Source organism: Zonotrichia leucophrys, chromosome 1A, assembly GCF_028769735.1.
Source record: "Zonotrichia leucophrys gambelii isolate GWCS_2022_RI chromosome 1A, RI_Zleu_2.0, whole genome shotgun sequence".
Lineage (NCBI taxonomy): Eukaryota > Metazoa > Chordata > Aves > Passeriformes > Passerellidae > Zonotrichia > Zonotrichia leucophrys.
This window is the reverse complement of record NC_088170.1, coordinates 65,464,355-65,477,602: the sequence shown is the minus strand read 5'-3', so window position 1 is coordinate 65,477,602 and position 13,248 is coordinate 65,464,355. Positions and strand designations below refer to the sequence as shown.

At 42.8% G+C, this 13,248-nt stretch overlaps 1 protein-coding gene across 7 annotated transcripts in view; it reads right to left on the bottom strand.

Moving 5' to 3' along the window:
• FRMD4A (FERM domain containing 4A) overlaps window positions 1-13,248 on the bottom strand; it is a 370,654-nt gene that overhangs the window by 58,104 nt on the left and 299,302 nt on the right. For all 7 annotated transcript variants that reach the window (XM_064703006.1, XM_064703005.1, XM_064703007.1 and 4 more), the window contains 2 exons: window positions 6,676-6,759; window positions 42-107 (listed from right to left, as the gene is read on the bottom strand). In XM_064703006.1, coding sequence (XP_064559076.1) covers window positions 42-107; window positions 6,676-6,759 — 150 coding nt within the window. The remainder of the gene's footprint in view (window positions 1-41; window positions 108-6,675; window positions 6,760-13,248) is intronic.

Below are 13,248 nucleotides of genomic sequence, written 5' to 3'. Positions count from 1 at the left end.
TAAAACAAAGGTCACAAAGAAATCATTCTTGTTTGACTTACTTCACAATTGCTTGACCTCTTGTCTGACCATTTAGTTTCTTGTAATGTTCAATGACTCGATCCTCACTGGAAAGGAAAAAATTGGATGTTTTATATAACGCCATTATCATGACTAAAAATCTTGCCAAAAGCTGAAGAGATACTTCTGTTAACACAGGTACTGACTGATGGAATCAAAAGATGCCAAGCAAAACCATTAGATGAGGGGATTTGGTGCAGAGCAGGGTAAACAAAGGGGGAGTCACAGACTGAGAATAAAAATGGTTTTCTAAGAGTTGGGTCTCTGGAAGAACCCTTTTTCCTCACAAACATGATACCCACTTGTACAGACTTTTTCCTTTCTTCATTCCTTTCCTTCCTTACAAATGATACCCACAATAGTACACTGAGGGCAAACAGATTTGTGTTGGAGCTGCTCAAGATCTGCTTTGTCCTAACTGCTGTAACTTCTTTTCAAGCCCATCATGTTCCCTGAAAGATGGGCAGAACTGTCAGAAATTGGTGGCCAGTCATAGCCCTAAGACTGACAGGTTCCTTCTCACTGCAGGTGCACCATTGGAAGTACTCTGGAGCAATCTCTCTCAGCAGGAATTCCTAGTGTACACAGAGGCAATAATAGCAGCAGTGACAAGGGATACTTCCAGGGCACTCAAACTTGAGTTTCTTTACTCCTAAAGTATTCATGTGCCTTTGCTTATTTTAGAGTTATACTAACTTTCATTCCTCCAGCAACTCCTGGCTAAGCACTGGGAGCTGGCATGAGCTGGGGCCCATTTCTAACAGCTCCTTGGAGACTAAAATCATTTTATGTTTTAGGCAGACATGAACTATGTCATCATGTGTTCCAAGGTGAACCATGGAGGCTATTCCACACCAGTGGGCTTCTGTGTCAGACAACAATTCTGAGTGTGTGCCTAAGCAGTAGAGATGGAGCATCCAGGAGAGATCAGCATGACCCAAATAAGAGATGGGGAGACACATGCAAGTTCACTTTTAAAGAATTCCACTCATTCTTCTCCAGTGAATGGGCAGCAGAGCTATTTGGTGCATACAATCAGCTGTGCCAGCAAGGTCACAGCATGGCAAAGGGTAAGCCAAGGTCCCAGTGTAATGCACACAGGGCTGGCACTGCTACATGACAGAACACTGAAGTCCTCAGGTTTAAAACCAATTTCTTGCTCTTTATTTTGTATTTTATTTTTGATTCCCAAGGACAGGGAATCTGTTGAGTCCCCTGGAGATTCTGTACAGAACTTTCCAGACCAAGAGGAGGGGAACCTAAACTAGCTTCATGCCACCTTAGTGCCCTCCCCACCTGGCCCTGCATGAGCTTCCATCCGTGTCTGTGTCTATCCCATGCCAACATGCTGTATGTGGTTTAGTGCAATGTGAACTGGCATTCCTCCTTCCCTGCATTTCCTGGATCCAGCAGGATCTCCTAATGGGGCCTTTCAGCTGCCCTCCATGTGGTAATCCTTCCCCAGGCAGAACTGAGCCAGCTGTATTGCTGGGCAGTGTGAAGGAGCACAGCAGGGTGGGATGATGGGAGATGACCTCACCAGGGCTGCTCAGAGATGCCCATGGGGGCTTTTGTGGAGGACTGCAAAGCATTTCCCCAGCCCAGCTTAACATGACTGCATCTTCTTCTCATTGCTGCATTCCCCATTTGCACCCCTGTGCCAGAAAGGACAGAATCTCTTTTAGAGAGAGAGCCAGAATCTCCAGAGCCACAACAGCTTTTAGAAAGAAGAGCTACAGGGAAGCTGAGGATTGTGCAGCCCTAATAATGAAGAGAGAAAGGAGAACCAGAAACATCAGTGAAGCAGCAAAGTGCAATTCAGAGACAGTGTCAGATTGTCAGCAGGGCCAGCTTTTCCCTCACAAGCCTGTGGTTTATCTGAGAGGTTATTTAACTGCTTTCCTTACTCACTCACCAAGTGGCTTCCCCCATTCACCCTACAAAAATAAAAAGAGCCCTTTTCAGAGCTGTCCCATCAGCAGGCCACAGCAGGAACAGGGTGCTGACTGAGCCAGTGACACATTACAGGGTAAAGGAATGGTCCAGCTCTCCCATCAAATCCCTCAGAATCATTTTAATGCTTAGAAAATGATCTCTAAATTCTACAGCTATGAAACATATTCAGCACACTGATCCAAGCAAGTACCACAGATGTTATGGGTGTGCACATGAAGGCAGAGCCTGGGTCTCCTGCCATGATTATCATAAACAGGATTACTTTTGGAGCAATAACTGAATTACATGAGTGTTCAGTATTGGAAGATCTCCAAAAACCATCATTCTTAATAAAAAAGATAGAAAGAGAGGGCTTACAGCCCTTTGAAATTACCTCTTAAAACCATGATTACATGTGGATGCAATTCCTCTGTCTCAGACAGGAACAAACCAGGAGTGACTTCTCAGAAAATAATGGAGTTTCTCCATTGGAAAACACTCCTAGCTTTATTTTCCACTCTGTGCAGTTTATTGCACAGATCAAGCTCACATACTGCTGCCATTCAAGGAAAGGGTAAATGTACCTGGACATGCTGATTACTTAATGTGATTCCGGATGTACTCTGCTTTCTTACAAATTCTTATTATAAAACAATTGATATGTTCCTAGAACATACTCCTTGGGTAGGGAAGGCAATTGATGCCCCATTTCCTTCAAAAGGACAGATCAGATGTCAGGGAGCCTTCCTGAACAGCAGGACAAAGAGCTGTGTTTTTAACCCATACTAGAAATAGGGAATAGTCCAGGCTCTCATTTCTAAGCAAAATGCAGGCAATGCTACACCCCCATTGCTCTATTCGGTACTGATGATTTTTCTAAGTAAAATGTTTTGTGGTCTACAGATGTTAAGTGCCAGGCAAGTATCACCTTTGTTTCTTCTTCCCTTTGAACAAAAAATAGAAAGCCTGAAATATCAATCAAGCCATATTTAAGAGTGGTATCTGTGGCCTTTCACCCTTCCTGCAGCACTGGCCTTGTCACTGGGGAAAGAAACATGGACTCCAGAGTAGAATTCATCCAATCTGTTTTGGACAGATTCCTTGGGAGGAGGTTCCTGCTGCTTCTCTGTGCTGGCAGCAAAGGGAGCTGAGGGCACCTAGCTCAGATAGCAATGTCCACACTGGAAAAACATTCACAGTCACAACAAACTCTAACAATTCTCTGAACTTCCTTTTCTTTCCACTGCCCTGTGCAAGAAGGATCATCCAGCACAGAGGTTCCTTTCTGCCTCCAGCTCTGGGTTGGGGGGTTAAGCCCAGCACATGCCAGGGAAAACAAGCAAAATCATTCACGGGTCAGAAGGAGCATTAGCAGAGCCTGTAAACATGCTCCCCTATCATTTCAGCTGTTCATCTCCAGGCAGCTGCCATGCTGCTATTGACAGCTGGGAGAGTGCTGGGACACTGCTGGGACCACCAGCTGACATCTCCTCTCCCCCCTGCTCTGCCTTGTTGCTGTGCTGGTGACACAGAAACTCATTCACAGTGCAGGGCTGGCAGAGGATGCTTAACTAATGTGGAGACAGAGACACAGAGGCTGCTGAAGCACTGCTGTCTGTTTGCCAGCTCATAAAACATTCCCCCCAAAGCTGCAGAAATTAATACATGGATAATATTCTGCAGCAGACAACTCTGATAAAGATCTTTAGAAGTAACAAGAAATCCCTCCTGTCACAGCAGCTTATAGAACTGGACAGCAGACAACTTGCAAGCAAATGCAAGCCTTGAGTTTCTCATCATCAGATCCAGATTTTCAAAGTGAGTTGCTCCCTCCCTCTCTTCCCACCACACTGAGCTGTTTTAAATAGCTGTCCATTCACTGCTGTTCCTTAGTGTTATTCTGTTTCTAACCTAAATTTTCAATTTTGATTATATTATTGAACAAATGAGGTCTTTATTTGTAGTCATATGCTGTCCCTCTGAAGCCACCAGCACCTCTTAGGCTAAAGGACCAAGAGCTGGACCAGGGCCTCAGGTCTGTGTTGAACCAGAGAAAATCACTAAATAGTGATTTTCAGCTGACATTTTCAGAGGTGGGTTTTCTGGCAAAACTGATGCTAAAACAAGCTCACATTCAAAGACTGTGGGAACCTGTGAGAACTCTATCTTCCCCCTGGTCTGTTGAAAATCCCAATCTAGCATTCACTTTTGTGTTGTTGCACCTCATATCAGCCTTATTACTGACAACTGAGTACTGGGCTGGCTTGTTAGGGAGGATCTGAAATGAGGTAAAATGCAATGACACGTGTCTGGAAAGGAGCACTGTGAGTTAACACATTTCTAAAGGTTCTCTCCAGTCTCTGTGATTGGTTTTGTTTCCATGCATGGCCAAGAGAAATCAAAACTCAGGGCCTCAACTCCTGGACTGTGTGGGAGGACCAGAAGATCAGTTTTCATTTTAAAAAGTCCCTTCTTTCTTCATCAGTAATCAGAGATGCCAAAAGATGCTTGAGAACAAGATGAGCAACTGATTATTCTGAACCTGGAGAGAGCTGCAAGAGATTAAAGTGAAGGGAAAGGCTTCAAGGGTATGGAACAAGGAGACTCCATGAAGGTGGAACCAGAGGCATAAACTGTGCTGGTCTAAGAATCCAGGACTCATCCCACAGGTGTTGCTACATTTGGTAGGTGCAATAGCTGATGCTTTTTAAGGGTGTGTGATGGAAATGCAGTATTTTATGAAGATCTTTTACAGCATCTTGCCAAAGGTATCACAGTATTTACTTGATTATCTAATTTATTATCTCTTAATCAACTTCAGCTGATAAAAATATAGTACAAAGTTCTTTTGCTTGTCTGTTTTAAACTAATTAGAGCAATTACTCATCCCATCTTTAATGTTTTAAAAGTTTCTTTCCAGGGTTGAATATTCACTTGTGACTGCTTGCAGTCATGCTGAAGAACTGCAGAATAAAACTGACTGCTCACAGAAAAGGTTTGGATAAAATCTGCATCTGGTACATAATCTGTATATGATGTGAAGAAGTGTCAGAGAACACAGTTTTAAAAATCTGCTCCCTTAGATCACTGAAGTTTGATCTGTAATTTTGAGGCTTTTTGTCTAATTCACCAACAGACGCTTCCTGAGAGCATTAAATGTTTCAGAGGGTGTTTAGAAAAAAGCCATCATTAAAAAATAATGAACTACTAAAGTTAAAGAGGCCTTTTAAACCTGCTTACTGACATGAAATCACAAGGGAGTCACAGGACTGTAGCCTCTGATTTTATTACTCCATTACTCCATGGCAACACCACCTTCCCAACCTGTGACCTGTTCTCAGTCACATGAGAGCCCCCACAAAATTAAGTACAGCTGCAAGTGCTGTACCTTGTGTATAAGTGCAAATACTCATATTCTGAGCACGAGGATTTTACATGGCTCTTCTCACTATGTGGCACTTCATTAAGACCTTAGGCCATGTTGTTGCTGAAGGGTCAGATTTGCCTTCCCTGTCAGTGCCTACTTGTTCCCACCACTCCTTTTGAGATGGCTTTCAGCTTGAGCTCCCAGTCTGTCAGTCAGCCAGGGCACCTGGAAATGTACTGCTTTTGAGTGTGTAGAGTAGTTTTTGGAAAAAGACATGCTCCTAAGAGGAAGACCATTCTTCTTCAATGAGATGGTAGCCTACATTTATTATTTTTCATGAAGATTTGATTTGGTTTTTAGATAGAAATATCAGGAGATTGTGATGATCCACAGTTATTGTGTCAGTGATCCTAATATCAGCTGGGGACTCTGAATCTCTCCTTATATTCTCAGAAAGGGATTAGGAGACCTCACAATGAGCTTGCCTATGACTTGACATTAGGTACAGTTAATTCCACTGTTGTAGCCATGCTAGGAGAAGAGGATGACCTTTTTGGCAAAGAGAAGGACTGACATCATAGCCTACAAACTGATTTGTTTTCCCCTGCCATCCTCAAGATTACCAAAATGCAGAAATGAAAAGAGTAGCAGATAAAGAAGCTCAATCCAACCCCCAGGCTTGCAGCCTAATGCTTTAAAGGCAAACATGAAAGAGCAACAAGCAGAAAATGGAGTGAAAGTATCTCCCCTTTAATGAATAGTCTTTCCTCAAATTCTTTCCTATTTGCACAGATAAAAGGGATATGCAGGGTGGCACAAAGAATCTATGTGTGTGGCATGCAAAATCTAAATGTGAGCCTGCTCCTACCTTGAGCTTGTTTTTGAGTGCAATAAAGACAGAGCAAACAAGCATCCACCTCCAAACACTGAGATCATATAAGATTAATTCAGCTATGCCATACAGAGAGGATTTACAAGATGAAACTGAATCACTCCAAACAAGGCAGTGCAAAATATTGACATTTCCAACTGGGACAACTCTTTCACAAATGCAAAGTGCTGTGAAAGTAAATGGCACATTAGGCCTCTGGATTTCATCAGGACATTTGCACACTTACAGCGGATTTTTGGCCAGGCATTTGGCAGATGGGGAAACTGAGGCCCAGGATAGTAGCTCTACTTGTGTTAAGCCATGCAATGAGTCAGTGACAGACCCAGAGGCAGAGGGCAGGAATTTCTGCTTCCCATTCCACTGTCAGACCCCACTGCCAGAGCCAGGTCCTGCACAGGGACCGTGGGCAGTGACACATTACCAGTAAGCGAGGGAAGGATGCTCCTTCAGCGCTGGTGTTGGAAGGGCTGGCAGCTTCTTTAATTCATTCCGTACAACTTCATTGCTGAAAGAGAGTTCAAAAGGAGGATCAGGCTACAAGAAAACAACCACAATATTTGATATGACTTGACCTAGCTGGCAGGCTGCTATGGCTCCACATCTGTTCCTTCTTAACAAAAGGCACTGGGGTTTCCTTTTTCTCCTCTCTTTATTTGTTTTATGGCAGCCCAGTTAACTTTTTCCTCTATTATCAAAATTGGAGAGAAGCTCTCCCAGATGGTTATGTTGAACCACTTCCTACCAGTGACTGGACACAAAAGCCACAATGTCACATGTCACTGAGCAGGGTGTCACAGACATGTTCATATAGGGAAAAAAATATAAGCGGGAGAGAAAGTGATGCTTTCAGGTGCAATTATAGATTTTGATTTAATGCCTTACAAACTGCTGCAAAAAGTAATAATTTGCTTTCTTCACATCACAGGTTGTTCTTAACCAGTTCCCCAGTGACCTGTGCTTTGCATAACATCTTCACTGATAAGACTCCACTTTGAATTTGGGCCCTGCTACACAAAACCTTCCTACACAACCACCTCACTAACATTCTTCTCCTTGCAACCTCCAGTGGCCACATGGCCAGCTGGAACAGCAACACTGTGCAGCAGAGAGCAGGGAGAGCTCATCAAATGGGAGGCAGATTCTCACAGATGGAACCGTGGGATTTTCTCCTACAAACCCCAAATGCCTCCCTTCCCACTTTTAAACACACATGGAATTGTGTGCACATAGAAAAAAAAAGCCTCAAAGGCTTGGGAAGGAAGGCAGTGCTGCTATTAATTTTTAAAATTGTAGAAATACACAGCCAAGAGGGCCAGACAGGACACGGAGGAGTGCCAAAGAATTCATGTTTATTGGCTTACTTTGTTCCAGCAACTTTTTCTGCCGCTTTATACCCTTCCCTTTATCCTACCCAAACATGTGGCTATTCTGGAGCTGCAGAGACAGATATCTCTTCCAGAGCTCCAGATTCCCCAGCCCACTGGCTTCTCCCATGAGGCTGGCAGACAGGCAGACAGGTAGTCTTGACCTCTCTGGCTGTAGACCAGAGATCCTGACATCTGCTAAAGACTTGAGGAGCTCGTGGACATCCCAGATCACCCTGGGTTTCATCCTTGCCTCTGGGACAGTCTGTATGTTGACTTGGAGAGAAGTGACACTGCTTCAGTTGTAAAAATCTTCCCACAGCATTTCTCCATTTGCACATCCCAGGAGCAGGCTCTGCCTGAGACCTAGGTGGGTTTGTCTTAATTGGAGTCTACAGGTTAATTGCTAGGTTGGGCCATAGAGTAAACCACTGACATAAATCCTGGAGCAAGCATTTTAGGCATGTCTACAGACATTTGTTATTTATTATTATGGTAGTTCCTTGACAATCAATTAAGTAGTTTCAAAACAGGACCAAACTTCTAGTCAGGACAAATCTGTGAGAGATAGCCAAGTCTCAATGAGGCTGAAATTTTGCAGAGTGAAGATGTGCTGAATAGCACACAAGATCTGAGGCAACTGCTGCCATGCTAAGCACCTGGAAAACCACTCTGTAACACCTCCTATGCCAAACCAAAAGGCTCTTGACAAACAGTGTTTGAACACCCACTCCTGCCCAAATCCCATGGTCACTTGGCCATCAGAGAACTCTTCTCTTCTAAGTGCAAATGCTCAAAACCTATTCAGATTTATTCTTCCATGGCAGGTAAATATCTGCACAAGTCTGAACATGAAGCTGCTCTGCACTGTGTTATCTGCTGATCTGGAAGCTCTGTTTTGTGACTGACAGCCTAGAAAACAAGTTGCTGCTTTTTAGAGTTTATTGCCAAGAGCTGTCTCCTCCACAGCATGTGCATACTCAGCTCTTACAGAAGTTTTTGACATTTTGAAAGAAACTGGGAAAAAAGAATAGAACTTGGGACAATCAGAGTACAAGCAGAAGTAACTGCCCTCAAATGAAGATTTTTTGAGGCTGGCTGCTCAGAGAAGGAAGTTGAGAGATTTCCAAAACTTTTCTGGGAAAGCACAGAGTGAGTTCCAAACAGGGACTTTCTGAGCCCAGAAATCTATCAAATAGGGCAAGATTAGTGGTGACTAACGATCCCTGAGAGTCTGGGAAAAACTCTGAGTCAGTAATGGCTCCTATAAAAGAAAGGGCTAACATCAGTCAGCTCTGTTTTTTCTGTCAGTGAGGCACAAAGTTTGCCTGTGCTGTGACAAGGTCTTTTAAGAATCTGAGAAAAAGACATTTTTAGTGATGTTGGGCAGGATTAACATTTCTGCTCAGCACCTAGAAAATATTGTAAGGATAGTGCCTCAGCCTCAAAGCACCTCAAAAGTCAGGTAATCACTTCCAGGAACAAAAAGGTATTTCATTCTGTGGTCCATGCATTCACAAAGCCTTCTGGCAAGACTCATCTCAAGACAAATTAATTTAGACTCCCAAAAAGATGTCAAATCAATAAAAAGAAAAAAAAATAATGACTCAGGTTGCATTTGAAGTAGTGGTCATGAGGTCACTTTCCTCTCGGCTCCTTTTAAAACACTGAACCCCTCAATTTTTAAAATGTTTCCAGCAGGATCTCAAGTGGTTTTTTACTTATTGCCTTTCATGCTTTTTCTAGTGAAATGTCTCAGTGTGTTTGTTTTATTACTGTATTTAGAAAGTGTTTGTTTAATCCGGTCACTTGTGCTGCATTTATTTTATATTTGGAAGTGTCCAGCCTCCAGGGCTGATATATACAGAAGGATATTTAGGACACAGATTTATTAATATCCAGGGGAAAGGCCCCAAAGATACTTTCTCTGTGTCCCCTAGACCACTTTATTTCTTTTTTTTCCTATGATGGAAATGGTAATATTTAAAGGACTGAATAACAATATGAAACCTGAACTGGAAAAGCCATCTGCATGGGTTCCTGAAAGCTGGTTAGAAAGCTGAAGTAAGGTTGACTAACAATGGACCTAGAAAACAGAACTCCTTTTTCTTGGGTTTGTTCTGGTACTGCCTGTTTAATAAGTCTTGTCAAATAAATTAGTCACCACCTCTTAGTATCTTTATCTACACATGGGGGAAAAAGGCCTGCCTAGAACTTCATGAACATATTGTGAAAAACAAGTTTTTGCATACTGTCTAAAATAATTTTGAACAAGATTACATATGCAGCTGTCTCAGGAAATCCATACATTTTCCAGCATGTGTAATAACAATGATCAGGAACAAAACAAAACTGCAGGTTAAAGTTACAAACTCTTCTCAGCATGGTGATTCATTCTGTAGAATGCAGGAGGAAATGCATACTCTGAGATTCTCAGATTAGATGGTACTTTTCAAAATACAGTGTTTAGGATTTTACCATTAGGCTGCAAGAAAGCAGGCCTGGTTTTCTAACCCTTTAATACACTCTAATTGGTTAAATGTCACTTGGTTACACAGAAAGAAAAGTAAGCCTAAAACTATGTTAGATTACCATCTGCCCAAACGTTGAAATTATTGTGAAATTCTGCCTAGCAGGAAACTGGCTGTTAGCTTTCCTCCCTTGTTATTCTTTCATGTATTGCTGGGAGACACTTGGAGTTCAATTGAAATGTCTTATACTTTTTAACTGGAAGAAATGTAGCAATGAGGAACTAGCTGCAGTGGTTCAGAATTTTGTTTTACTCAGAGGTTTTTCTTTCCCATCCCCAAACTGAGGGACAAATGATCTGTATATGCCATTTCTTGCTGCTTTGACATACAAGCTGTTTAAGGCTGAAGAAATGGATTATGAACATTTAAAAACAAAGCTGGTGTGAATTTCCCAGAGATTTTGGGACTGGACTCTTAATCTAGGATTAAATTAGGAAAAAATCCCAATTATTTTAACAATATGCTGTATTCCCCCACAAATTAGCCAGGGCAGCCTTGGTAATTCCTTTATGTAGGCCTATAGAGTGTCACACCTGTGGGATTTGTGTTCATCTAAGGAACTGAAATTTGTCCTGTCCATGCTCTGCCAACCAAGCGTGACTCAGCTCCCAACTAGAAACAAGATTAGTTTGAGCTAATAACCTTTAGATCTGTCTGCAGGGTACTAGTTTAGGACTTTTATACATGCAATTCTGTGCCTTTGAAGTCAAAATGTTTCAGCTAATACTGAAAAGCACAGATCCAATCTTAAGTGTCCGGTTCCACCTGAAAACCAGCTGAACAAGGAAACCTGATTGTCCGAAATTCAATGGTATGTTCCAGACTAAAAGTAAACATATTTAAGTCTTGTCAGCTGAAGCATTTGGGCATTCTCTTTCAGTAATGTGAAAATGCTCTTCTTTAGTGCAGAGGACTAGGAACTTCTTAAGAAGAAAAGTTTAAACCTCATTCTGCCTGAATCTTTATCAACTAAGAGATGGAGACCTCTTGTAGCAAATATTTAGAAATACTTAGTTGATTTAAATAGGATCAGGAACTCAGGGTTTCTGATGAGCTTGTTTTTGAAATGAAACACACATTAGAAATGGAAAAGGGCTTAAAAGAAATTCCTCACTATAGCTGCTAAACTTATCTGTCAGGGCTGTTGTGGCATTTTACTTTAAGACAGGTGAGGGTGACTTGGACTGTGTTCCCCAGGCTTAGCAAAACCTGGGAATCACTGTGATGCCCAAGGTGACAAGAAGCAGTGATAACAGACTCCTGCATGGTAATGCCCTACCAAAGGATCGTGTTTGAAATTACATGACCTGCTTTTTGGAAGAGGAAAAAGGAGTATTCTGAGCACAGTGATTATTCTGAGGTATGGGATGATTTCCTCAAAAGCAGCAGTGGGAGCTGCCACTGAGGATGTATCAGTTCACAGAGGTAGAAAGCTGACTGTTAGAGTTTGTAGGATTGATTCTGTTTTTTCAGTTCCCACAAGGCCCAAAGAGCAAACTTGCAACTGCATTCAAGAGTCCTGAGCCAGCTGCAGATCCTCCAGGTGGCTGCAGTGGGGTTTGGAGGCAATCCCACTCCAGCCACTGCGGTCAGGTGCCAACTCGCAGCAGGAGCTGTGACACTTTGGCTTTGACTGTCCCAGCACCTGAGGTGATCAGCAGTGACTCACAGGAAGGCTCCCACGGGGAACAGCAATTCTCCCATCACCACCAATGAACCAGAGTTTATGCACTTTTCTGTCTGGATGGGGGCCAGAGAGAAACTTCTACTCTCACAGGCTATAAATCTGATGGTGGCAGTAGACAGGACAGGTGTGGGAAAGCTGCAGTCTGCGTTCCAAACGTGCAACCCTTTAGAATTAAATTATTTCTTCAAAAACAAAAAGTTCAAGAGTTCAGCCTTCACACAACATATGTTGCCATGCACAACATATAATCTTTAAATCTCAGCAGCAAGACAATCACAACTGCAAAGCTTCTCTGTCTCAAAGAGTAGGCTCTTCTACTTTAAACAGTATTTCAACATCAACTAATTTCAGACACTGAAGCTCACTTGATCCCTGAGAGAAGTCAGAACATTTGCCTTCACCTGCAGTTCCTCTGGCCAGCCTGAGGCTTGGTTTGCCTGCCAGATTTTACACTGCTGATACAATAACCACAAATCTCAGCCGGCAAAAATCTTGACCACAACAACCTCATGTTGACTTCAGTAGCACCTGGATCTCACCCAGCACATAAACCTGTGTCAGTGCACATTGGATGGGAGCTGCTGGACAGACATCCCTGGCAGATGCCAAGTCTTCTAGACCATAGAGGATCAGGGAAGCATTCTTCTACCTACCTCCAAGAACAGCCTTCAAACTGGCAGATTGCTTAGTCCCCAAAGTCCATTTATAAATTAAAAATCCCTGGCAGTGCCCTCAAATTGTTTTTATGACACCCCTCCTCTGCCTGACTTGGATGTAAGGAATCCCCCTTCCACTTCAAACCACTGTGACCCACAGGGGAAAGGACTCAGAGCTGTTTTAATGGGCCTGGTGATGACAGCCAGACTGATGTGGTGGGAGCAGTTAACACCATGAGGTATCTTCTGTGCCCTCAGAGAAGATTCCTGTTTCTCTGTGGCCTAGAGAAACACACTGTGATAAACACAACCATTCCTTTTACAAGGGACATCACACAACTTTTAGCAGGTGGATACTTTCCACCAGCTGTTTCCATTTCTGGTCTGGAAAAGATAAAATGCTTTCAGTCCTGTTACTCTGAGCTATCTGATTCCTTTCTGTTCTGAGTTTCACAGTCTGAATGTACACTTTCTGAGTGTGCTTTCACCATAACCCAGGCATTCTGGCAAACAAATACTGCTCTTCTTAGCAAAAGTAGTGGTTTATCAGAGGTTGAAATGGCAAAACTTTGATTGGCCTAACTCTTCTGGACTGAGTGCTCAGCAGTGCACTGAAAACCTAGACTGAAAAGTCAGAGCCACATGCACTCCAGTACCCCCTAAATAAACAGTGCTGATAGCCAAGTTACTCCAACTTGGGCAGAACTGAAAAATGAAGCAAGACTGGGTTTGTGTCTCTGTGGTCAGATGCAAATC